General features: G+C 43.9%; 1 protein-coding gene and 1 pseudogene across 1 annotated transcript in view; both read left to right on the top strand.

Annotated features, from left to right (window-relative positions):
- The window catches only part of slc45a2 (solute carrier family 45 member 2), an 88714-nt gene that overhangs the window by 50159 nt on the left and 10861 nt on the right, over window positions 1-27694 (top strand). Inside the window, exon 6 of the mRNA XM_070860117.1 lies at window positions 26241-26446. Within this exon, the coding sequence (XP_070716218.1) occupies window positions 26241-26446 (206 nt within the window). The remainder of the gene's footprint in view (window positions 1-26240; window positions 26447-27694) is intronic.
- On the top strand, window positions 2351-2589 carry LOC139252195 (U2 spliceosomal RNA; annotated as a pseudogene).

Below are 27694 nucleotides of genomic sequence, written 5' to 3'. Positions count from 1 at the left end.
ACCCTTCACTGTGTTTTCTGCATGCTAAGTGCCTCTTTGCTTTAATAATATTGAAATTTGACTATTGTGAGTGTATCCTGCTAAATGCAAACTCTTATTTAAATACGATGATATGTAAGTTAATAGCAATAACAGATAATCAAAGCATTATTGCGACCAAAAAATTTGATCAGCAATTTTATAAACATTTCTGTTTTCTGTCCTTTTGACTCAAGATGTTTGCACTCTTCTTTACATTAATGTTGATCAATAATTGACGATTTGCATTTTTAGTCGCTTAATTGGATTCCAACCCATTACCCTTCATTATTAATAATTTTCTGCCATTTACTAATATAAAATTAAAGCAAATCTAATGGAAATGTCTTTTATGTTTAAATGCTACTGTTTCATCGAGTGGAATTTGCAGCTACGGTGTCCTATTACATTGAATTATTTACAACATATTTTCTCTGTTTCTACAATTTCATGCCTCGGACACAATTTTTTTCATGGATGCTATCCATGCCACCCCTCCTCTGGCAGGACAAGTGCTCAAAGAGACAATGTACAGCGTTGAGTTCTTTTGCTCCATTTTCTGATGACATTTTCTGTAAGCAGACAACAGTTTACATTTCTATAGCACTCATTACATTCAAAGAGATATCTGGGAGTGATGAATAAGAAAGGGCCACCAGAAGATGGGCGGACGGACGAGTATCACCAGGAGCACAAATACAGTCAATAAAGTAGAGAGCCTTGAAGTTTTGAAGGCAAGTAGGGATGTGAAATGCAGAAGGAGGGATTCCCAGAAGATGAGGGTAAGATTGTTGGAGGTGGAGCAGAGGAAATGGTAAATGATCAGTAGGCCATTACTGATGGACTGGAGGGTGCCTGCAGGGATGTGTGGTTGGAGTAAATCACAAAGCTAGGGAGTGATAGGGCTGTGGAGCGATTTGAAGATGAGGACAAGAATCTTCTGGGGCATTTATTAGAAATGCAACAAAGAAATATTATGGAAGGTGGTCTAAGTAGTCCAAAGGTCTTCTGCTGTCCAAAACTGTCACTATCTTACTTTGGAAAGCCAGTTGAGCTAGGTGAGCACAGGGTGATATAGATGGAGGCCTTGGTGCTGGTATTTTGTCACATATTGCATGACTTATAGTTGATGACTGGCAGAAATGGGGAGAAGCTTTGGAAAAATGCAGCCACAAGGAGAATATGCTACAGTTTTTTTTTTAATTTTCTGCCTCTGTGAGGTGTATGGACTAACAATGATTCCAATTGTGGTAAGCAGCATACTGGAATTTACACATCATTCTCATTACATCTTCGGTCTTTCTGGATGAGGAAATACTGTACATAAATCAGACTTTCATCAGGCTAAAACAGCTGCTTAAATTCAGTTACGAAATTGGGTCAAGCTATAAATTACAGTGAATTGGACGAGTACTAGATTACAATTGATATTTATAACACACTGTTGATCAGAGCTCTCACCAGCTTCTCCAGCATTTAGAACAATTTCTTAGAATTAAAACAAAGATCTCAGTACTGCCACAATGATTAACAATTCAGTCTTTTCATAGTCCTTGGTAACAAAAATGTGGTCTCAAACTGTATCACCCTGTTAGAATATTTCATGTAAAATATGTGAGCCACACATTCAAAGAGCTGTTTTCCCAAGATCACAAGATAATTATGGAACAGGACAGCCATTCAGCCCAACTTAATTCATACACCCAGAGAGACCATGAACCCTGCCCATTTTACTATCCGATTGTTTCTTTAAAGATTTCTGGGTTGTTGTCTCTTCCTGAAAGTCTGTTACGCAAGTTAATCAGTCTTCATATGCAAAATTTCCTGACATCAGTCCTAAATTTACCTATTGCTAGTTTGAACCTATGTCTCCTTGTCCTCCTCTTGTAATGTAATTTATAGTAATATTCTAGATTTACCATTTCTATTTCCATAACCATATTATTAACCCCTATAAGATAATGTCTCAAACACTTCCTTTTCAGGCTGAGAAGTCTATGGTTGAGGCCCGAAAGCGGGTGCGGGTATCGCAATGTGTGACTACCCCGTGCCTTCCGATATAAGCAGCATGCAAGCTTTGTGCTGCCTGCTAATTTAAATGACAGCAGCATGCAGCCCAGTGCTAAACACACTGTTGAGTGGCTGCACGCTTGAGTAGGGAGACCATGTTTGTGCGAGGCTAGCACCAATTAAAGCTAGCCTGCACTTCTTAAAGCCAACCTGCTCCACTTAAACAGGAGGTGAATTCTGGCTGGAGCTGATGCAGGAAGTGGCTGGGGAGGAGAGTCTTACTAGGAAGCGAATGTAGTAATGGCGCAACATGGAAGAGAGCATCGCTTCTCGGCCTTTTGGCTAAGATCATGCGTAACTGACCTGACAGGGGAGTAGCCACCATGACCTCCGGGTGGTTCTCCCTGGATCAGGAAGGTATATGCTTGCTTTTTTGGAAACAGGAGGTGGGTGGGGTGGCTTGACCCATCCACCTCCACGGAGGTGTGTGGGGGACCTGACCCATCCACCTCCATGGCACGAACCTGGTATTGCAGTACTTCCAGAAACGGTGCAGTGGCTCTAGGCCTTTTGGCTAAGAGCATTGGCGCAGAGTGATCCTTGGCGTGTGCAAGGTGACCTCTGGCGTTTGTGATTTGACAAAGAATTGGAACGATTGGCTACGAATTTCAAAAAAAAAAAAACATGGAAGAGAGCATGCTACAAGATTTTCTGATGCAGCACTGGAGGCCTTGGTGCAAGAGGTGGACAGGAGGAGAGGAGTCCTCTATCCACAGGGGGCCAGGAGGCACCTCAGACATACGCTGAAAAGGGAATGGAAGCAGATAGCCATCGCTGTCAATACAAGCAGTGTAGCCCTGAGGACCTGGATGCAGTGCAGGAAGAAGTTCAATGACCTCACATGAGTGGTCAAGGTCAGTGAAGTTATCTTCAAATACCATAACCCACCACCAGCCTCACACATTGCTCAATGCACCACACTCCCATCACTCACCTGCCAACAATCTCTATCAAACACAACTCATATCTCACATTCATAGCTTCACCTCACCCTCTCACACTTACCAGTACTGCAAGACTCACACCCACATCTCACAGCTTGCAAACACTGTCAATTATTCAGCCATGACAGGCACATCACCAAACACATTGTGCCACAAGCACTGATAGACTTCCCTTTCTTTTGCAGGACAAAGTGGCTCATAACTGGAGGCATGCCTGAATGACCTAACCCCAATGGAGGAGACGGGACTGGAGATTGGAGTGGAGTGTAGAATGTTTCAGTACAGAAACATAGAAACATAGAAACATAGAAAGTAGGTGTAGGAGTAGGCCATTCGTCCCTTCGAGCCTGCACCACCATGCAATAAGATCATGGCTTTTCATTCACCTCAGTACCCCTTTCCTGCTTTCTCGCCATACCCCTTGATCCCTTTAGCCATAAGGACCATATCCAACTCCCTCTTGAATACATCCAATGAACTGGCATCAACAACTCTCTGCGGCAGGGAATTCCACAGGTTAACATCTCTCTGAGTGAAGAGGTTTCTCCTCATCTCAGTCCTAAATGGCCTACCCCTTATCCTAAGACTGTGTCCCCTGGTTCTGGACTTCCCCAATATCGGGAACATTCTTCCCGCATCTAACCTGTCCCGTCCCGTCAGAATCTTATACGTTTCTAGAAGATCCCCTCTCATCCTTCTAAACTCCAGTATATAAAGGCCCATTTGATCCAGTCTCTCTTCATATGTCAGTCCAGCCATCCCTGGAATCAGTCTGGTGAACTTTCGCTGCACTTCCTCAACAGCAAGAATTTCCTTTCTCAGACTAGGAAACCAAAACTGAACACAATATTCCAGGTGAGGCCTCACCAAGGCCCTGTACAACTGCATTAAGACCTCCCTGCTCTTATACTCAAATCCCCTAGCTATGAAGGCCAACATGCCATTTGCCTTCTTCACCGCCTGCTTTACCTGCATGCCAACTTTCAATGACTGATGAACCATGACACCCTCTCGTTGGTCTCGTTGCACCTCCCCTTTTCCTATTCTGCCGCCATTCAGATAATATTCTGCCTTCATGTTTTTGCCCCCAAAGTGGATAACCTCATATTTATCCACATTATACTGCATCTACCATGCATTTGCCCACTCACCAAACCTTTCCAATTCACCCTGCAGCCTCTTAGCATCCTCCTCACAGCTCACACCGCTACCCAGTTTAGTATCATCTGCAAACTTGGAGATGATACATCCTTACTATACAGTATAAATGCACACGAGGCCTATGCTTGAGAGAAGGTCAGTCTGTGACCTGTCCTTTATTTCACAGCACTCAAGTGCAGGAAGTGGGTGGAGCTTCCCCTTTTATATCTCAAGGTCTAGGTTAGGAGTGTCTCCCACAAGTTCACCACCTAGTGGTCATTGTTCTCACAGTGTACAACTTAGGTCAGATTATACATGACATCACCTACCCCCCCAAAGTCTTATTGGGATCACAGGTTGAGTCTCTCTGGTGGTTTACGCTCTCTTGTAGAGCGCCTGAGTTGGGGCTCCGGTTGTTGGGCGCTGGCCTGAGTGTCTGCTGTTTGCGGTGCCTCAGGCCTGTCTGGACTGCCCACAGTGACTGGGCTCTCCTCCCTTTGGTTCCTGTGTTCGGTCATCTGTGGTGGAGTGAAATCTACATCGTGTTCTTCCTCTGCTTCTTCTATGGGGTTGCTGAACCTCCTTTTTGTTTGATCCACATGTTTGCGGCAGATTTGTCCATTGGTAAGTTTAACTACCAGAATCCTATTTCCCTTTTTGGCAACCACAGTGCCTGCGAGCCATTTGAGCCCTGCAGCGTAGCTGAGGACAAAAACAGGGTCATTGACATCAATACATCGCGCCCTCGCATTCCTGTCATGGTAGTCATATTGTGACTGGCGCCTGCTCTCGACAATTTCTTTCATGGTGTGGTGTATAAGAGATAACCGGGTTTTAAACGTCCTTTTCATTAGCAGCTCTGCGGGTGGAACCCCTGTGAGCGAGTGTGGTCTGGATCTGTAGGCCAACAGGAGGCGTGATAAGCGGCATTATAGGGAACCCCCTTGGATTCTGAGCATCCCCTGTTTGATTATCTGCACTGCTCGTTCTGCCTGGCTGTTTGAGGCTGGCTTGAACGGTGTCGTTCTGACATGGTTAATTCCATTGCCTGCCATGAAGTCCTGGAATTCAGTGCTTGTGAAGCACGGGCCATTGTCGCTGACCAAGATGTCCGGTAGACCGTGGGCGGCGAACATTGCCCGTAGACTTTCTACCGTGGCAGAGGATGTGCTTGAATTTAAAATGTCACACTCGATCCATTACTACAACCATTTTCCCCATGAAAGGACCTGCGTAGTTCACATCGATGCGTGACCAAGGCTTGGCGGGCCATGGCCAGGGGCTAAGGGGGGGCTTCCCTGGGCGCATTGCCCAGCTGGGCACACGTGTTGCACCTGCGAACACAAAGTTCCAGATCTGCGTCTATCCCTGGCCACCAAACGTGTGACCTGGCAATTGCCTTCATCGTGACAATGCCTGGGTGCCCATTGTGGAGTTCTATGATGAACACCTCTCTGCCCATCTGGGGCATGACTACGCGGTTTCCCCACAGTAGGCAATCGGCCTAAATCGAGAGTTCATCCTTGCGCCTGTGAAATGGTTGAAATTTCTCAGGGCATGCCCTGTACGTGGCTGCCCAGTCCCCATTCAGGACACATTTCTTGACTAGAGACAATAGCGGGTCTCTATTTGTCCAGACTTTAATCTGACGGGCTGTCACAGGTGAGCCTTCACTTCCGAAAGCTTCAACAGCCATGACCATCTCAGCACCATGCTCGGTAGCCCCCTCAGTGGTGGTTAGTTGAAGCCAGCTGAGTGCATCGGCGCAGTTTTCGGTGCCCGGTCTGTGCCGAATTGTGTAGTCATAGGCGGCTAACGTGAGTGCCCACCTCTGTATGCGGGCCGATGCGTTTGCATTTATGGCCTTGTTGTCGGCCAAAAGGGACATTAGGGGTTTGTGATCTGTCTCCAGCTCAAATTTCCTGCCAAACAAGTACTGGTGCATTTTCTTTACTGCATATTCACATGCGAGCACCTCCTTTTCTACCATCCCGTAGCCCCTTTCTGCCTGGGACAGACTTCTGGAGGCATAAGCTACCGGCTATAACTGACCCTTGGCATTGACATGCTGCAACACACACCCGACACCATAGGACGACGCATTGCACGTTAACACAAGTTTCTTACATGGGTCATATAGCGGTAACAGATTGTTGGAACATAACAATTTGCGTGCTCTATTAAAAGCCCTTTCCTGGCTGTCCCCCCAGACCCATTCGCGACCTTTGCGTAGGAGCACGAGTAGCGGCTCTAGCAGCGTGCTCAATTTGGGAAGAAAGTTACCAAAATAGTTCAAGAGCTCCAGGAATGAACGCAGCTCCGTCGTGTTACAGGGTCTGGGTGCTCTCTGGATCGCTTCCGTCTTGGACGCAGTAGGGCTGATCCGTCTGCTGCTACCCTCATCCCCAGGAATTCTACCTCTGGAGCTAGGAAGACGCACTTCGCCTTTTTCAGTCGCAGTCCTACCCGGTCCTGTCTGCATAGCACCTCCTCCAGGTTGTGGAGATGTTCTTCAGTATCGTAACCCGTAATGAGGATGTCGTCCTGAAAAACCACCGACCCTGGAATCGACTTGAGGAGGCTTTCCATATTTCATTGGAAGATCGCGGCAGCCGAACGAATCCCGAACGGACACCTGTTGTACTCAAACAACCCCTTTTGTGTCGTGATGGTGGTCAGCTTCTTCGACTCACTCGCCAGCTCCTGGGTCATGTAAGCTGAGGTCAGGTCCAATTTTGAAAAAAGTTTGCCACCGGATAGCGTCGCAAAGAGGTCCTCCACTCTCGGTAGCGGGTACTGGTCTTGGAGTGACACCCAATTGATGGTGGCCTTGTAATCACCACATATCCTGACCGACCCATCCGCCTTGAGCACCGGCACGATCGGGCTCGCCCAGTCACTGAATTCAACTGGCGAGATGATGCCTTCCCTCAGCAGGCAGTCCAGTCCGCCTTCTATTTTTTCCCGCATCACGTACGGCACCGCTCTGGCCTTGTGGTGTACTGGACTGGCGTCCGGGTTTATGTGAATGACTACCTTGGCCCCCATGAAAGTGCCAATGCCGGGTTGAAATAATGAGTCAAATTTGTCCAGGATCTGTGAGCATGATACTCGCTCCACAGAGGAAATTGCATTGACATCGCCCCATTTCCAGTTCATGACAGCAAGCCAACTCCTCCCCAGTAGTGCGGGACCGTCCCCTGGGACAATCCAGAGTGGCAGTCTGTTCTCCGAATCTTTGTGGGTCACGACTACCGTGGCGCTGCCTAGCACCGGAATGATCTGCTTTGTGTAAGTCTGTAGCTGTGCGTCAATTGGCGATAATTTTGGCCTCCTGGCCTTGAACGCCCACAACTTCTCGAACTGTTTGATACCCATCAGGGACTGGCTGGCCCCCGTGTCTAGCTCCATTGATACTGGGATGCCATTGAGGAGCACTTTCATCATTATCGGTGGCGTCCTGCTATATGAACTGTATACGTGCTCCACATGAACTCGCTGAACTTCAGCTTCCAGTGATTTTCCCCAGCGTTCATTTCTGCAATTTCTACAGGTATTTTGCTCACCTCTGCAAACTCCGGCTGAGTGTGTGCCTCCATGCCTCCAGCATGAGCTGCTGTTTGAAACAAAAGGTCCCTTGCCAGTCGATCATCCCTGACTGCCCCTGTTATTGCGAGTGGCCATGCTCGCGTGGTTTAAATCCCAGTTTCTTGTTGCCATTGATACGTCCTTACTATACAGTATAAATGCACACGAGGCCTATGCTTGAGAGAAGGTCAGTCTGTGACCTGTCCTTTATTTCATAGCACTCAAGTGCAGGAAGTGGGTGGAGCTTCCCCTTTTATATCTCAAGGTCTAGGTTAGGAGTGTCTCCCACAAGTTCACCACCTAGTGGTCAGTGTTCTCACAGTGTATAACTTAGATCAGATTATACATGAGTTACAATGCTGGTTGAATACATGACAGGAGATATTACACTCAATTCCTTCATCCAAATCATTGATGTAAATTGTAAAGAGCTGTGGTCCCAGCACTGAGCCCTGCGGCACTCCACTAGTCACTGCCTCCCATTCCGAAAAGGACCCGTTTATCCCGACTCTCTGCTTCCTGTCTGCCAACCAATTCTCTATCCACGCCAGTACCTTACCCCCATACCATGTGCGTTGATTTTGCACACCAATCTCTTATGTGGGACATGGTCACAGGCCTTTTGAAAGTCCAAATACACCACATCCACTGGTTCTCCCTTGTCCACTCTACTAGTTTTATCCTCAAAAAATTCCAGAAGATTTGTCAAGCATGATTTCCCTTTCATAAATCCATGCTGACTTGGACCGATCCTGTCACTGCTTTCCAAATGCGCTGCTATTACATCCTTAATAATTGATTCCAATTTTCCCCACTACTGATGTCAGGCTAACCCGTATAATTACCCGTTTTCTCTCCCTCCTTTATTAAAAAGTGGTGTTACATTAGCTACCCTCCAGTCCATAGGAACTGATCCAGAGTCGATAGACTGTTGGAAAATGATCACCAATGCATCCACTATTTCTATGGCCACTTCCTGAAGTACTCTGGGATGCAGAAAATCAGGCCCCAGGGATTTATCGGCCTTCAATCCCATCAATTTCCCCAACACAGTTTCCCGCCTAATATGGATATCCTTCAGTTCCTCCTTCTCACTAGACCCTTGGTCCCCTAGTACTTCCAGAAGGTTATTTGTGTCTTCCGTAGTGAAGACAGAACCAAAGTATTTGTTCAACTGGTCTGCCATTTCTTTGTTCCCCATTATAAATTCACCTGAATCTGATTGCAGGGGACCTACGTTTGTCTTTACTAATCTTTTTCTCTTCACATATCTATAGAAGCTTTTGTCGTCAGTTTTTATGTTTCCTGCAAGCTTCCTCTCATACTCTATTTTCCCCCTCCTTATTAAACCCTTTGTCCTCCTCTGCTAAATTCTACATTTCTCCCAGTCCTCAGGTTTGCTGCTTTTTCTGGCCAATTTATATGCCTCTTCCTTGGAATTAACACTAACCTTAATTTCCCTTATTAGCCACGGTTGAGTCACCTTCCCCGTTTTAATTTTACTCCAGACAGGGGTGTACAATTGTTGAAGTTCATCCATGTGATCTTTAAATGTTTGCTATTGCCTATCCACCGTCAACCCTCTAAGTATCATTTGCTCGTCGATTCTAGCCAATTCACGTCTCATACTATCGAGGTTACCTTTATTTAAGTTCAGGACCCTAGTCTCTGACTTAACTGTGTCACTCTCCATCTTAATACGGAATTCGACCATATTATGGTCACTCTTTCCCAAGGGGCCTCGCACAACAAAATTGAGAATTAGTCCTTTCTCATTACACATCACCCAGTCTAGGATGGCCAGCCCTCTAGTTGGTTCCTCGACATATTGGTCCAGAAAACCATCCCTAATACACTCCAGGAAATCCTCCTCCATCGTATTGCTACCAGTTTGGTTAGCCCAATCTATATGTAGATTAAAGTCGCCCATGATAACTGCTGTACCTTTATTGCACGCATCCCTAATTTCTTTTTTGATGCTGTCCACAACCTCACTACTACTATTTGGTGGTCTGTACACAACTCCCACTCGCGTTTTCTGCCCTTTGGTATTCCGCTGCTCCACCCATACAGATTCCACATCATCCAAGCTAATGTCCTTCCTTACTATTGCGTTAGTTTCCTCTTTAACTAGCAACGCTACTCCAGCTTCTTTTCCTTTCTGTCTATCATTCCTGAATGTTGAATACCCCTGGATGTTGAGTTCCCAGCCTTGGTCACCCTGGAGCCATGTCTCAGGGGTATGTAACCTTTAGGGCTGCTGATCGAGGGCCGTGCGGCTCTTTGTTGGCCTGCTAGCACACGCTGGGCCGAAATGGCCTCCATCTGTGCTGTAAATTTCTATGTTTCTATTTTTCAATTATTAGAATGGCCATCGTTGAGCCCGTGGCCAGTGGCGGGGCTGAAATACAAGATGACGGTATCTTCATACCTAATCCTCTTTCTCAAATCCCACTTCCCCCTCATCCTACAATCTCTTCTGATTTATAAGCTTTATAAGATTTATAAACCCTTGCTTTACTCCCCTCCCCTCACTGCCACTCTACTATTGTGCCTTTCTCCTTTCGGATGGTCAAGAACTGCAACCTGGCAGTGCAGTGGTGGAGGAGCAGGAACTGCAAGAGGAAGAAGGATGTGATGCAGAAGGCGCACCATCATTCGATTTCACACTACCAGCTCAGATACCGACACTCGGCGTACTTTAGAGGTTAGGTTAGATGCAGCATCTGCAGGTGATGAGACACCGGGCATAAGTGGCCTTTAGCCAGGGCAGGGAGACAGATAGCACAGTTGCCAGCTCCCCACAGGGTGAGGTCGCACATGAGTTCTGCTGCACAGAACTCAGATGAGGGCTTTTGATGGGCCGGCCTACTGATGCGTATGTACAATGAAATGTTTGGTGCATTGGTGAGCTTGCCAGAAAGCCTGAGTGCAATGTCAAGAAGCATGGAGGAGTCCAGCACCAACCTCACACAGGACTTTGTGCAGAGCTAGGAGCTTGGAGCTTGGAGTCCATCCTTTCCAGCATGGAAGTGATGGGCAACTCCATTCGTGCACTTGTGGACCCATCCATGATGCAGCATCTGATGGCTGATGTCTCAGCTTCCTTGAAGCACAAGCAGAAGCCACTCAACATCTGAGTGCTGCAATCGAAGCTCAGACAGAAGTCATGCAAGCTCAGCTTGTTGTCACACAAGCTCAGACTGCTGCCCTGCAAGCTCGGTCTGCTGCCATCATGCCTGCAGTTACCAGTGCTGAGAGGGGCTTGCAGGGTGACACAGCAGTCCAGCAATCTGTCCTTCAACAGATTACTAGGATTGCTGAGGCACCGCCCCAGGGAGTGGCAGTGGCTCTGTGGAACATGAACCTGCTGTCCTCTCTCAGGATGACAGCATTCATCCTCCCACCGCTGACACTCTGCCAGTGCCCTTGCCGTTGCCTGTCAGACAGGCAGCTCAGCCTACTGCCACCCATGTCATGGTGGTGCAGTCTAAAGCTGGGACTTCTAGCCCAGAGCTGCTCGAGGTCATCCTGCAAGGCCATCTGCTGTCTCCCCCACTGAATGTCAGCAGCCTTCCACCAGCCATGCTGGCAGCACTGGGGTAACATTGCATAGGAGCACTAGGATTGGCAAAGACACTAAGAGAATGCACAAGTGTAATTAATTGAATTTGTTCTGTAATATTGGATGGATTGATGTTTAAAGTTGATATGGAATGTTTGTTTTGTGGTGGCTTTTATTTTAGCATTGTGGCTAAAAGGATGCTGTGGTGGTCCATAACAGAGAGAAGATAAGATGTGGGATGGTGGGGGAATTGGAGTTGCTTTCACTGGTTCCACAGTCGGATCAATTGATCACGGACAGCCTGGCCAGAAAGGGGCTGTGTAGATTGTCTCTTCCCTTCCTCCTCTTCCTCTTCCTCCTCCTCCTCCTCTTCCTCCTCCTTCTCTTCCTCCTCCTTCTCTTATTCCCCCTCAGTAAACTCTTCACCATATACCCGGTAGCCTGGATTGTGCCCTGCTGAGAGCACTTCTCCCCCTCCTCCCTCTTCGAACAGCTTGTCATCCTCTGCTCATTCTCCCTAACCTGCAGCAGACCAAGGGGGATACAAACTTCAGCACGTATGTCTGGGAGCAACAGGTCTGAGCAGAAGCTTTGATGTGACCTGTCACATTACTCCCTTGAGACTTCAGCAACTTCCAATAAGATATCAAACCAACAAACTCACCAAAAGCCAGTAGAAATCAATCAGCAACTAACGTGAAAGCAAATGATGATCCCTTTAAATAGAGCTGGTTGGGTGTACTTTCTGTTGTTGAACACATGTTCAGCTGTGCGTGTTTAAGCGAGGGTGTTGGCTGCAGTGTGAGGTCAAAAAAGACACCGCTGGTTTTGACTGACCTCACAATCTGCGTACTCTTCATAGTTCCAATGTATGCTTCCAGCACCCACGCTAGCGACCGCACCAAAATGGCATCCAGCGTGGCCCGAACCAGATATGCGCGGACACCATTTTAGGCACAAAATGGCACCCGTAATGCTGAAAAACCGGGCGCTATGGAGCCGAATTTCATGTCACACATCTCTAAAAATATCCTCATAACTTAGCACATTAACACTGGGGATCAGCCTTATGAATCCTTTCTGTACTACCTCTAGAGTTTGAATCTCACTCTTGCATCCTGGTAACCAGAACTCGGCACAGTAATCATAGTGTGGTCTCCCCAGAGCACTGTACAGTTTGGTGACAACTTCTCTGAATTTGATTCCACTGATTTGGCTATGTAGTTCAAAATTCTGTTGGCTTTGTTGCTGCACTGCATTGGCTGGGCATGTTCAGAATTGAGTCTAAAACTCCTAGGTCTCTCTCTGTTTTATGCTTGGCTACTTCAACAACATTCATGGATTATGTGCTACTTTACATTTGTCCGCAGTAAATTTAATCTGCCATTGCTCTTACCAATTCAATGTTTTTGACCTGCCTCTTCCAATTCCATTGCCATTCCTAGCTTGGTCTTAGCTGCAAATTTGGAATAGTCAAGTCTAGAGTCTAGAGCAGCGCCTCAATTTCAAAAATCTCATGCTTGTTTTCAAATCCCTCCATGGTCTCACCCTTCCCTGTCTCTGTAATCTCCTCCAGCCCCACAACCCCCCCGAGATGTCTGTGCTCCTCTAATTCAGCCCTCTTGAGCATCCCTGATTATAGTCGCTCAACCATTGGCGACCATGCCTTCTGTTGCCTAGATCCTAAGCACTGGAATTTCCAGCTAAACCTCTCCACCTCTCTAACTCTCTTTCCTCCTTTAAGATGCTCTTTAAAATCTACCACTTTGACCAAGTTTTTTTAGGCACTATAAAAATACAAGTTGTTGTTGTTGTTTGGTCTTAACTGCAAATTTGACACACTGCTTTGCCTTTTAAGTGGAACTTTGTCAAAAAAGTTTTGGAAGTCTAGCTACACTATATTGAAAGGCTAATAATGATTTCTTGGCTTGTCACTTAGAATAGAACATGCATTTATAAAGCACTTTCAAGTTTTCAAGATGTCCCAAAGCACTTCACAGACAGTGAACTGCTCATGAAGTGTAGTCACTGTTATGATGTATGCAAACACAGCAGGCAATTTGTGTACAGCAAAATTGCGTGGACAGCAATGAGCTAAATGAACAGGTAACCTATTTCAATGCTAGTGGTTGAAGGAGAATTGTTGACCAGAACACCAAAAGATCTCCCCTGCTCTTCTTCAAATAATGTTAATAGATCTTTTACTTCCGTCTGAGAAAGCAAATGGTTTAACATCTCATCTGAAAGACGGCACATCTGACAGCGTAGTACTCCTGTAGTACTGCATTGAAGTGTCAGCTTGGATTATTTGCTCAAGTCTCTGACTGGGACACATGACCTCTGAATCTGAAGTGAGAGGGCTACCACTGAGCCAAGACTGACCTCAAAGGATTCTAGCCAGGAAGGGTGTTCCCCTTCTGAAACCATGTTGATTGCTTTTCACTGTTATTATGTTGCAGATAAACTTCAAATTTATTTATGGTCATTGATCCCATTATTTCACATGGAGTGCAAGTAAGATTAATGTGTCTGTAGTTGCATGCATCTGTTTTGTCTCTCCTTTTGGAGAGGAAGAAAGTCAGGAAAGCAAGAGTGATAGGAGATTCAATAGTTAGGGGAACAGACTGGTTTTTCTGCGGCCACAGACATGACTCCAGGATGGTATGTTGCCTCCCTGGTGCCAGGGTCAAGGATGTCACTGAGTGGAAGGTGAACAGCCAGAGGTCATGGTCCATATCAGTACCAATGACATAGGTAGAAAGAAGAATGAGGTCCTACAGGAAGACTTTAGGGAGCTAGCAACGAGATTAATGAGCAGTACCTCAAAGGTAGTAATCTCCTCATTACTCCTGGTGCCACGCACTAGTGAGTACATCAATAGGAGGATAGAGCAAATGAATACATGGCTGGAGCAGTGGTGCACGAGGGAAGAGTTTAGATTCTTGAAGCATTGGGACCGGTTCTGGGTATGTGGGACCTGTACAAGCCGAACGGGATGCACCTCAAGAGGATCAGGACCAATATCCTCATGGGGAGGTTTGCTAGTGCTGTTGGGGAGGGTTTAAACGAACTTGGCAGGGGGATGGGTACCTGAGCTTACATTCAGAAGGGGGAGAAGCAAAGCTGGAAATCGAAGGCAGTAAATTAGTAAGTGAGTTTGGAAGGTGGAGGAAACAGTCTAGAAAATAGACAACAAAGGGGTTTTGCAGAGCTTAATGGTATATACTTCAATGCAAGGAGCTTAGTAAATAAGGCAGAGGAGCTGTGAGCACAGATAAACATGTGGAAGTATGATATCATAGCTATTACTGAAACATGACTGAAAGAAGGGCAGGAAGAATGGCAGCTCAACATTCCTGAGTACAGGGTTTTCAGACGAGCTAGAGACATCGGTGTCTGGCGTAAAAATAAAACGGGGAAGGTGCCTCAACCGTGGCTCACAAGGGAAATTAGGGATAGTGTTAAATCCAAGGAAGAGGCGTATAAATTAGCTAGAAAAAGCAGCAAATCTGAGGACTCAGAGAAATTTAGAATTCAGCAGAAGAGGACAAAGGGTTTAATTAGGAGGGGGAAAATAGAGTATGAGAGGACGCTTGCAGGGAACATAAAAACTGACTGCAAAAGCTTCTATTGATATGTGAAGAGAAAAAGATTAGTGAAGACAAATGTAGGTCCCTTGCAGTCAGAATCAGGTGAATTTATAATAGGGAACAAAGAAATGGCAGACCAATTGAACAAAAACTTTGGTTCTGTCTTCATTACGGAAGACACAAATACCCTTCCTGAAATACTAGGGGACCGAGGGTCGAGCGAGAAGGAGGAACTGAAGGAAATCCTTATTAGTCAGGAAATTCTGTTAGGGAAATTGATGGGATTGAAGGCTGATAACTCCCCAGGGCCTGATAGTCTGCATCCCAGAGTACTTAAGGAAATGGCCCTAGAAATAGTGGATGTATTGTTGGTCATTTTCCAACATTCTATAGACTTTGGATCAGTTCCTCTGTATTGGAGGGTAATGTAACACCACTTTTTAAAAAAGGAGGGAGAGAGAAAACAGGAAATTATAGACTGGTTAGCCTGACATCGGTAGTGGGGAAAATGTTGGAATCAATTATTAAAGATGTAATAGCAGCGCATTTGGAAAGCAGTGACAGGATCGGTCCAAATCAGCATGGATTTATGAAAGGGAAATCATGTTTGACAAATCTTCTAAAATTTTTTGAGGATGTAACTAGTAGAGTGGACAAAGAAGAACCAGTGGATGTGGTGTAATTAGACTTTCAAAAGGCTTTTGACACGGTCCCACACAAGAGATTAGTGTGCAAAATTAAAGCACATGGTATTGAGGGTAATGTATTGACGTGGATAGAGAATTGGTTGGCAGACATGATAGGAATAAACGGGTCCTTTTCAGAATGGCAGGCAGTGATTAGTGGGGTATTGCAAGGTTCAGTGCTGGGAGCCCAGCTATTTACACTAGGTTAATGATTTAGACGAAGGAATTGAATGTAATACCTCCAAGTTTGCAGATGACATTAAGCTGGGTGGCAGTGTGAGCTGTGAGGAGGATGCTAAGAGGCTGCAGGGTGACTTGGACAGGTTAAGTGAGTGGGCAGATGCAATATAATGTAGATAAATGTGAGGTTATCCACTTTGCTGGCAAAAACAGGAAGGCAGAATATTATCTGAATGGCGGCAGATTAGGAAAAGGGGAGGTACAATAAGACCTGGGTGTCATGGTACATCAGTCATTGAAAGTTGGCATGCAGATACAGCAGGCAGTGAAGAAGGCAAATGGCATGTTGGTCTTCATAAGCGAGATAATTTGAGTATAGGAGCAGGGGGGTTTTATTGCAGTTGTACAGGGCCTTGGTGAGGCCACACCTTGAATATTGTGTACAGTTTTGGTCTCTAATCTGAGGAAGGACATTCTTGCGATTGAGGGAGTGCAGCAAAGGTTCACCAGACTGATTGCCAGGATGGCAGGACTGACATATGAAGAAAGACTGGATTGACTAGGCTTATATTCACTGGAATTTGAAGAATGAGAGGGGATCTCATCGAAACATATAAAATTCTGACGGGATTGGACAGGTTCGATGCAGGAAGAATGTTCCCGATGTTGAGGAAGTCCATAACCAGGAGTCACAGTCTAACGATAAGGGGTAAGTCATTTCGGACCGAGATGAGGAGAAACTTCTTCACTCAGAGAATTGTGAGCCTGTGGAATTCTCTAACAGAGAAAGTTGTTGAGGCCAGTTCGTTAGATGTATTCAAAAGGGAGTTAGATGTGGCCCTTACGGCTAAAGGGATCAAGGGGTATGGAGAGAAAGCAGGAATGGGGTACTTAAGTTGCATGATCAACCATGATCATATAGAATAGTGGTGCAGGCTTGAAGCGCCGAATGGCCTACTCCTGCACCTATTTTCTATGTTTCTATGAAAAGGAGGGAGTCACAAATATGAGTAGGGATGATATGTTAGTAGCATGATCAAATGAGGCTGTATGGGCTAAACTGAAGAACAAAAAATGCCTAATTACACTGCTGGGAGTGTAGTATAGACCTCCAAATAGTCAGAGGGAGACAGAAGAGCAAATATGTAAGCAAATTTCTGAGAAGTGCAAAAACTATTTCACTACCCTAACATTAACTGGGATAGAATCAGTGTAAAACATATTGATGGCGCAGAATTTTAAAATGCATTCAGGAGAACTGTTTTAGCCAGTACATAGCAAGCCCAACAAGAGAGGGGGCAGCCTTGGATTTAATTTTAGGGAAAGAAGCTCATCAGATGGAAGAGATAACAGTTGGAAAGCATTTTGGTGGTAGTGATCATACTTCAGTTAGATTTAGCGTATTTATGGAAAAGGACAAAGATAGATCAGGAGTAAAAGTTTTTGATTGGGGAAAGGCCAATTTTAGTAAGCTGAGGTGTGATTTAGCAAATTGAACTGGAAACATTTACTTGAAGGTAGATCAGTGTCAGAGCAGTGGGAGGCATTCAAGGAGGAGATAATTTGGGTTCAGAGCAAATATGTTCCCACAAAAAAAGGGTGGGACTTTCAAATCTCGAGTCCCCTGGATGTCAAGAGGCATACAGGGTAGGATAAGGCAAAAAAGGGAAGCTTATGTCAGATACAGAGTGTTTAATACTGCAGAAAGCCTTGAGAAGTGTAGAAAGTGCAGAGCTGAAATTAAAAAGAAAAAGAAAATTAGGAAAGCAAAGAAAGGACATGAAAAAATATTGACAAATAAAATCAAGGAAAATCTAAAGGTATTTTATAAATATATAAAAAGCAAGAGGATAACGAAAGAAAGAGTAAGGCCTATTAGAGACCAAAAGGTGTGCGGAAGACATGGGTATGGTTCGTAATGAATACTTTGCGTCTATCTTCACAAAACAGAGAGGCAATGCAGATATTGTAGATATTAGATGAGATATACATAGTGAGAGAGGAAGTAATAATGAGTTTAGCATCTTTAAAAGTAGATAAATCACCAGGCCCAGATAAAATGTACCCCAGGCTGCTAAGAGAAGCAAGGGAGGAAATAGCGGAGGCTCTGACCATCATTTTTCAATCCTCTCTGGCTACAGGTGGGCTACCAGAGGACTGGAGGACAGCTAAAGTTGTATTGTTTAAAAAAGGAGAAGAAGATAGACTGTGTAATTACAGTCAGCCTAACCTCGGAAACAATTTTGAGGGACATTGTTAATCATCATTTAGAAAGCCACAGATTAATCAAGGACAGTCAGCATGGATTTCTTAAGGGAAATTTGTGTCTGACTAACTTGATTGAAGTTTTTGAGGAGGCAACAAGGAGGGTTGATGAGGGTAATGTGTTTGATGGAGTCTACATTGATTTTTTGCAAGGATTTTGACACGGTACAACATGGCAGACAGATCAGAAAAATAAAAGCCCATGGGTTCTAAGCAAAAGTGACATGTTGGATCCAAAATTGGCTCAGTTGCAGGAAGCAAAGGGTGGTCAACGGGTGTTTTTTTTACTGTTTCCAGTGTGATTCCGCAGGATACAGTGTTAGACCCCTTGTTTTTGTGGTATATATATCAATGGTTTAGACTTCAATGTAGGGGGCATGATTAAGAAGTTTTCAAATAGTACAAAAATTACCCATGTGGTTGATAATGAAGAAGAAAGCTGTAGAATGCAGGAAGATATCAATAGACTGTTCAGGTGGGCAGAAAAGTGGCAAATGGAAATCAATACGGAGAAGTGTGAGGTAATGCAATTAGAGAGGGCTAATAAGGCAAAGGAATACACAATAAATGGTACCTTGCAATGCATGTCCACAGATCCCCGAAGATAGCGGGTCAGGTAGATAAAGTGGGTAAGAAGGCATACAGGATACTTTCCTTTATTAGCTGAGGCATAGAATATAAGAGCAGGGAAGTTATGCTTGAACTGTATAAAGCACTAGGTAGGCCACAACTAGAGTACTGCCTGCAGTTCTGGTCACGACATTACAGGAATGATGCAATTGCACTAGAGAGGGTACAGAGAAGACTGACGAGGATGTTGCCAGGACTGGAGAATTTTAGCTATGAGGAATGATTGGATAGGCTGGGTTTGTTTTCTTTGGAACAGAGGAAGCTGAGGGAGACTTGATTGAGGTATATAAAATTATGAGGGGCCTAGATAGAGTGGATAGAAAGGACCTATTTCCCCAGCAGAGCGGTCAATAACCAGAGGGCATAGATTTAAAGTAATTGGTGGAAGGATTAGAGGGGAGTTGAGGAGAGTTTATTTCACTCAGAAGGTGGTGGGGGTCTGGAACTCACTGCCAAAATGGGTGGTAGAGGCAGAAACCCTCATCACATTTAAAAAGTACTTGGATATGCACTTGAAGTGCTGTAATCTACGAGGCTACGGACCAAGAGCTTGAAAGTGGGATTAGTCTGGAAAGCTCTTTTTCAGCCGGCACAGACACGATGGGTCGAATGGCCTCCTTCTGTCCCATAAATCTCCATAACACCATGAATAAGGGCATCACTTTATCCTGATTCTAGATTTTAACTCAATTATTGTCAGTGTCACACAAATCTCTCTCTTCTCTGTGCATTCTGAGATAGATAAGTACCATCTATCTCTGATGATTTATATGTTTTATGCAATTTAGCCTGCCTAGGACTTGCATCTCATTTACATTAAAGACCGTGATACTTGAAAACAACCTTCAGAATCCAGCCAATTGACAAGGTGCATGGACACAAAGCTACAGTTCCAGTAGGGTTACAACCACAGTGGAAAATCTGGACCAACCAGTTTAACATACAACCATGACAAAACCATATTTGAGTATGATGTTACACAGTAGTTGTAGTGTATGAATAAAGAGTCTGACCAGATACTGTGAGCTCAAAGTAAAGTTTATTGCAGGTCTCCAGAATGCCTCTCCAGTACAGGTGCTCCCAAGGGATTGTGGGATCCCTTGGGACACCAGGGGATGAGCCCTCTGGTGATTGAACAAGGTATTTACAGGTTTACATATATAACAGTAGTGAAATTCATCTCAGCAATTCCTGACATTGTATTCAGTGTCTGGAACTATGTGGCTAGAGTCAGTTTCTAACAAAGCTTGAAAAACATAATATAGGTTATTGTACTTACACTTGGCCCTTTAACCTAACTAAATAACTCAGGAACAAAGGCAACCAATCTTCTTTAAAGTAGTCAACTTTCCAATTCTTGCTGGGGAAGAATGGTGCTGGTGATTTATTAGACAGAAACTACACACAACTTATTGTCACTGAGGGCTTGGACAGAAACAGAAGACCCTATGGGCTGTATTTTACCAACCTTGGTGGGTCTGTGGCAGGCGAAGTCCGTGGCAGGTCCCAATCTCACTGCTGGCTCCAGCCCACTGTCCAAAATGTTTTTAACCTGATTGGGCTTGTTAAGCCCATCCAGCACGATTGCCGGTCAATTAAAGGAAGCAGGTATGATGACGTCAGGCGGTTTGCTTCAAGGGACCATGCACAAATTTATTTTGCCATTTGTGCTGTCACTGTTCTACAGCATTGAGGTGCTGCAAACACTGACGAGCACTGCACAAAGGAGCACGGCTGCACAAAGGTCTCCCATGACTCCCTCCATATGCTTATGGAGGGAGTCACAGCACGCATGGAAGTTCTATTCCTTTCCAATGGGCGGAAGAGATCTCCCCAGGCCACCAATGCAGCCTGGTTGCACATTGCACAGGAGGACACAAGCAGGGATGTCATCAGGAGGACCAGGCTGAAGTGATCTCAGTAGATCACGAAACGTTACTGCAAAGCCACACTTGACCTCGTCTTGCTGTACCACTCATCACATCCCCATCACTCTGCCTTCCCTACCCTACTCCTACACATCCTTACTCACACCAACTTACCGTGCACCTCCACCCATCCCTCTCTATCTACATTATCACATCCCCATCTCACTAGCCACCCCTCATACTCACCCTCATCATAATGCAATCATACCAACTAACAACACACAAGAGTAGGCACTTGGGTGTTTTATGCAATGTTCATATAAAGTTTCTGTTAATGTGCTGTCAAACATTCAAACCTTTATTTTGAACACTTTGCGTTCTTGGACAGATCTGTGTGCACCTTTGGAATGGGCTTATTGAGTTGCAGTGAATGGTGAGGCAAAGCGGTACACCCCACAATGGCGATGAGTGTGAAAGGAATAGCCTGGGCATGTAGGGATGCTTTATGTTGTTGGTGTGGGGTGGTGACAACCTGGTGCATCATGTGGCAGCCAGGGTGTACAGCGTCAAATTAAGTAAATCTGGCCATGGTGAGGCCATCACTGATATCCCGGGCAGTAATGTGATCGGTTGTTGATGTCTTGTGCAGCATTAGTTGATTGTGGAGAAGGTGCTGTTGTTGGTGTTGCTGGTTTGCCTGGTGCTACTGGTGTCAGAGCTGATCATGGTGGGATTCTGAGGTCCAAGATGAGATCGTCTCAAAGGTGTCGATGCTGATGTAATAGATGGCAGGTGAACTTGAGATGACAGAAGCAATCTGTCAATGGTTAGAGAAGATGTTCCAATGAAGTGACACTAGATAGCGAGTTTGCTCCACTTGAAACCTATATAAAGCTCAATCTGTCTTCCAAATGCAGTAAGCAACAGCTTCTGAGCTTGGAAAATGAACAGCCATGAGATGGGAGCTTTTATAGCACATTTTCAGCTGTCAAGTAATGAGATGATTCCATGGCCATTCACCTCCTGCCCTGCATACCTGGCGTGATCCACAGACAGTGTGGACTCCGTGGGTGACCTGGTAAACTCTGAAGGTTAGTTGAAAATAATTCTTAGTCCTCTGTGAACAAAGTCATAATGACCTGAATTGCCTCCCCCGCCGCTGCATGTTGGGTCTGCTCAGTGTTGACAGACTCGATATTTGGGAAAGGCATATGGCGGTGGGTTGACAGCGGGGTCCCAACCCACTGTCAAAAAAAAAAACATTTTCCCACCAATGGCATCCATTGACCCCCGTAAAATTCCCCCTTACAAGTCTGTACAAGACCAGTGTAGAGAAATCACTGTTCAGTGGGGAAGATGCGCTGAAGAGGATTCCTCTGTATGCATCAGCCCAGTGCACCTGTTCTGTACCTGATATCTGCAATGGATCTTTACAGAGGAGCCTACAGGTGATTTTTTTTTAAAATTACAATTTGAAAAGTTAAGCAAGGCCAAAGAGGAATTGAGCAAATGGCTGATAGTGGTGAGAAGAGAGTTTGGTTTGATTAAATGTTGATAGTGCTGCACTGTGTTGGAAAAGTGCTGGTAAAACTGAGCTGTGAGGATTGCGCCAAATAGGCTGTAGCTTAATGGTAAAATTAACTAGAATGTGTTGTGTGTGCAAATTTGATTTGAAAGAGTGGTTAAGAGAATTCCTGTGTCATTGACTGGATTCTTGTTGATATATATTAATGTTGTGCTAGCGAGAGGCTTCTTGACTTGTGAAAAGCTGTAACTGAAATTGGGGAGTCATTGCGGAGTCTTTAATACACCAGTGGTGCATACTTGATGAATGTTTGGTGTGCTACTTCAAACGGAACTTCTTCATTATGCCATGGAATGCCTATTGTGCATGAAAGCATTTAGTCATAATGCCACTAGATGGAGCCTATGCTAAATTCCTTTGCTTTGAAGGATTATTGTCATTTTGTGGCGGGAAGATGAATGTAATAGCTGTGAAATATATGTCCTGCAGTAAACCAATATATTAATAGGGTTATAGTCATACCACTTTCCGCTTGAAATTGGTGTGTCCCAACATAAGTAGGCCTATTTATAGGTGTATTTTAAGAAAGTACATTGGTCTGGATTTTTGCTGACCTCGAAGAAAACTACCTACAGATATTTAGCATGCTCTGTGGCATCGATTTCTCCTATTGCGACGTGACTTTCAATCTGGCGCCATCTATAGGGGATGTCTGGTCCCAGGAACAGTGAAGTCATCAAGCAGACTGAGCAGCCAGTTAGATTGAAGAATTCTCACAGACAGCAAATCAGGAAGTAAAAAGCACTGATTATCATTCACTTTTTAATCAGTTTACAGAAAGCAAAATAAAGATTGGAACATACACATGGGATTAAGGTAGAAGCTGAAATATTATAAACAAACTTAAAAAAAAATCATTATTTATGATTATTTTAAAAATCTATGCAGTTATTACCATGGAATGGAAGGAATGACACAACACACTTAGAAAATTAGTCCTTCAGGGTTAGCGAGATTGTTCAACAATAATTATGACTTAGTACCCCGTTAAAAACTTAATTACACCTCATTCAATAAGGCTTAACTTTTTCAATGATTTATACAGTGAGAATAGTGCATAAAAAGTTGAAGTTCATGTCAGATCACTGATTCTATGTTGATTGCATCTGCGAAAACTGTGACAACGCACCATGTGGAAGAGCAGAGTGTCACTAACAGCAACTTCCAGACTGTGCAGACGTCAGAAGTAGCTGTCAGTTTTACACAGTAATTATGGTGAGCGCTGACAGTTTCTGCGTCGTTACAACTGCAAATTTCGAGCCATTATGTGCATACAATCGAATAATTCTCTAGACTTGCAAAGTAGCCACAAGATTAAGTATCAAACAAAATTGAAAATTATAAAGGAGTGTCGGACAAAAATAGAAAAAATGTTATGGCCGAAAAAATGAGGAAGTTGCCCACTAAGTTTAAAGTATTTTCAGAAAGATGCTAATTTGAAACAAATTTTTAAAACTAGTGTCTGACTCTCTGGACCACTTCAGAGATCATTAAGAGTCAGCCACATAGTGTGGACTCAAGTCACATGTAGGTCAGACCGGTTAGGGTTGGCTAGTCCAGTAGCACAACCACCACCCAGCCATTCCCATTGATAATGAAAGATTATATGGGCAAAGAGAGAGGAGGTTACAAGAAGAGATCCTCTTAAGTAAAAATTGAAGAGAAAATGGTGCAAAAGAGCTACTAGAAATATGAGAAGGGAATAAGAAGCATAGATCTGGAGATAGAAAGGACATGCCCTCTCCAAATAAAGATTACCTAAGCAAAATCATTGACTGATATAAATGAGATAGAAGAGCTAGACAGGCTAAAAGGGCTAACAAAAAAAAGAAACCCCAAGGATAGGTGGTACTTATCCCAGAGTGCTCAGAGAGACTAGGAAGGAGATCATCTTGTAACAGGTTAATATTCAAAAAAGGACACAAACTAAGATAAGTAACTACTGGTCCATTAGTCTTACTTCCATCCCATGTAAGATAATGGAATTGATTATCAGGAGTGTACAATAATAACTTAGTAAACAGTAGTCAACATGTATTCAAAAGGGGAACATCCTGCCTGACTAACCTCTTCAATTTCCTTGAGGAAGTAACAATTCAAGTGGACTCGGGAAAGCCATTATGACACGTTGAGCACTAAATTTGATAGCGCTCGATAGCGGGTGTGACAGGGTCTTGCATGCTTAGACGATAGAGGCTTAAGGTTGAGGGCTGACCTAATCAAGGTATTTAAAAGGGAGATCCTTAGTGTCAAAGGACTGACGTAAGAGGAAAGGCTGGAGAAACCTGGGCTTTTAAGCCTGAAAAGAAGGCATCTGAGAATTGATCTTAAAGAGGTTTATATGATAGTTAAGGGTATAAGAATATAAGAAATAGGTACAGGAGTAGGTTATACGGCCCCTTGAGCCTGCTCCGCCATTCAATAAGATCATGGCTGATCTGATCATGGAGTCAGCTCCACTTCCCCGCCCGCTCCCCATAACCCCTTATCCCCTTATCGTTTAAGAAACTGTCTATTTCTGTCTTAAATTTATTCAATATCCCAGCTTTCTAAGGCAGCAAATTCCATAGATTTACAACCCTCTGAGAGAAGAAATTTCTCCTCATCTCAATTTTAAATGGAACAGGTAAATCCTTAACATTGTTTAAAGTTAAATTAGAATGAGGGGAAATAGATTCAAACTAGTAGAAGTAAATTTAGGACTGATTACACCAAGAATGATCAACACATGGAATAAACTTCCAGGAAGAGTATCGGAGGTGAAAATCCTGGAATATTTTTTAGAAACTATTGGATGTTGAAATGGATGAACTAACTTTGACCAAATGGCCTTCCTGGTATGTAACTATCTTGTGATCGGAGGAAAGAAACTTCAGCGAGACAGTCATTGATATCCTGTGCTGGCTTTGAAATGCTTCTTATGTGCCACTTTTTGCAATTCAATTCAGTGGAATAGCGCCCCTTGAGGGGCACGTAAGGGTTTGCAGCTGCCAGTGCCAGCATTTGCGCCACTCGGCAAATTCAGTGTGCCGATACCGGCGGTGCTGAGTAGAATTATCCGGGAGTGTCGCACCGGTGTGCAACGCTGCCGGTATCGACACGGCTGCAACATTTGTTTTGCGTTGCACCTGTAGCGGCCTGTAGTGACACCGCCAGAGAAAGCTAACATGCAGAGCTGTCCCGGGGCACTAAGGGAAGGAATGACTGCATGAGGTAAGTGTGATTGATTTTTTTTTTGCGATTTCACTTTATTTGGGGTGAGTAATATATAGGGAATGTTTTTTGTTCCGATTCTTTTGCAGGGTGGCCACTCTTAGGATGCTATGAAGCCGGCTCTTTAGCACGGGATATTCAGTTGCTCACCCGGCCTAGCACCCTAAGAGAGGTTTGGAACACTTCCCTTAGCATTCCACTCCACTGTCAGGGCGCATCCACTGAATTTTGCGCCTGCGGTCGCAAACCATCTGCCGCCGCTAAATTTATTGTCTGCCTGACATTACTGCCTTAAAAACCCTCCAACCAAATTTCCAGCCCAATTTGTTTTAGTAAAAATTATGCCTTGCCATTGTGTTGTCATATATATTTAAGAGAACACTTTGCCACCTAAGCTTTAGTGGCAATAGTCAACTTTTTCAATTGAATTCACATCTAGTTAAAAGTATATGTTTTCAATTGATTTGTGTGGAAAGTGCACAGATTAAGACGGACAACTTGTGACACTTAAGGTTATTGGATCCATTTTCAATTGATGGTGTATTTTCCATATAACATCATTACCCAGCATGTACAATATTATCGATATAACATTTCTGTGCAAGTTTACAAGCAGAAAGTGTGTAAATGCAAAGCATGTCAGTCGGTGTCTGAAAGAGAAAATGGGTATGATACATAATCAGATCTCAAATTTCTGATGAATTCTGATGCTGGATCATATTTAAAATATGAGCCCATGTTTCGTTTTCCAATGCTGACTGAGACTGTCAGCTGTGTATTTACAACGTATTTCTGTTTTTATTTCAGATTTCTAGCATTTGTAGTTTTACAATATTGGTTCCTGTGCTGTTCAGGAAATAATTTAAATAGTGTTTTGTTGCCACTTATTCTCTTTCAGATTTACAGAAGGTCCTTTTGCCCATAATAGGATTGAAAGGATTGTACTTTGTTGGGTATTTTCTTTTTGGCCTTGGAACAGGATTGATCGGCCTCTTTCCTAATGTCATCTCCACACTGGCCCTCTGTTCATCTTTTGGAGTGATGTCCAGTACTCTTTACACTGTGCCCTATAACTTGATAGCTGAGTATCACAGGAAAGAAAAGGTAAGTCTTTAAAACTGAAATACGAGAGGGAGTGGATGCTATATTGGATTAGAACCATCCCATTTTATTCTGGAAACTAGATTTGAAAAGAAAAAGAAAGACTTACATTCATAGAGCGCCTTTTACGACCAGTGCACGTCTCGAAGCACTTTACAGCCAAGGAAGTACTTTTTGAAGTGTAGTCACTGTTGTAATGTGGAAAATGCCACAGCCAATTTGCGCGCAGCAAGCTCTCATAAACAGCAATGTGCTAATGACCAGATAATCTGTTTTTGTTATGTTGATTGAAGGATAAATATTAGCCAGGACACCAGGAATAACTCCCTTGATCCTCTTCAAAATAATGCCATGGAATCGTTTACATCCACCTGAGAGAGCAGATGTTGCCTCGATATAATGTCTCAGCCAAAAGACGGCACCTCTGACAGTGCAACACTCTCTCAGCATTGCACTTGAATGTGAGCCTAGACTTATGTGCTCAAGTCCCTGGAGTGGGACTTGAGCACATAAATGTAGTTAGGATCCATGGGAGTAAAGTCGATTCTCTGATAGTCAAAGGTGCTAGGAATTTGATTCAGATGGTCTTAATCTAGCTTCAAGTGTGCAAGCTGTCATAAAGACAAAATATCTCATAATTTGCTGCTAATTAACCTTAACTTGCTATTACATTTAACTGAAGTGGTAAAGGAAATGTTGTTTTGGAGCATATATTCTTCTGAACTTGAGTCCAAATCAAAGTAGAAGGTCCCTTGTTCTACATCTAAAAGTACATCTGACTTAGAAATGATTGATGATGATACTGGGTGCTTAAAATGTAGAAGTGTTATACTTTCTGCAGTTAATTTACATTTTGAAAAATATATATATTTAAAATTGCTATTCAATGGGGCAATGATTTTTTTCAATTCTTCAGAGACACAGGGCTGAATTATATTCTGAATGTTGGGGTGGATTTAAGACAGTAAACAGAGTAAAATTCTGACAGTAACATCTACTGCCTCAAGTTTACCACTAAAAAATCTGCACCATAATTTTTCTGCCAAAATATCACCAGTCCCCTTTAAAACCCTTCAGGAACGTGTTGTTCCACAAATAAATGGGGTCAAAATGGGCGTGGCTAACCTCGCAAACTTTTTTTCCGACTTACGTCCCAAGTTATTACTGCCACTATATAAATATCGGTATGAGTGTCACTAACGTATTCTTGAGAGGCCAGTTGCTTGGAGCAGGCCATTTTGTTTGCTGCAA

The sequence above is a fragment of the Pristiophorus japonicus genome, chromosome 2 (genome assembly GCF_044704955.1).
Source record: "Pristiophorus japonicus isolate sPriJap1 chromosome 2, sPriJap1.hap1, whole genome shotgun sequence".
Classification (NCBI taxonomy): Eukaryota; Metazoa; Chordata; class Chondrichthyes; family Pristiophoridae; genus Pristiophorus; species Pristiophorus japonicus.
The sequence above is the reverse complement of the archived record's forward strand: the minus strand, read 5'-3'. Positions and strand labels throughout refer to the sequence as shown.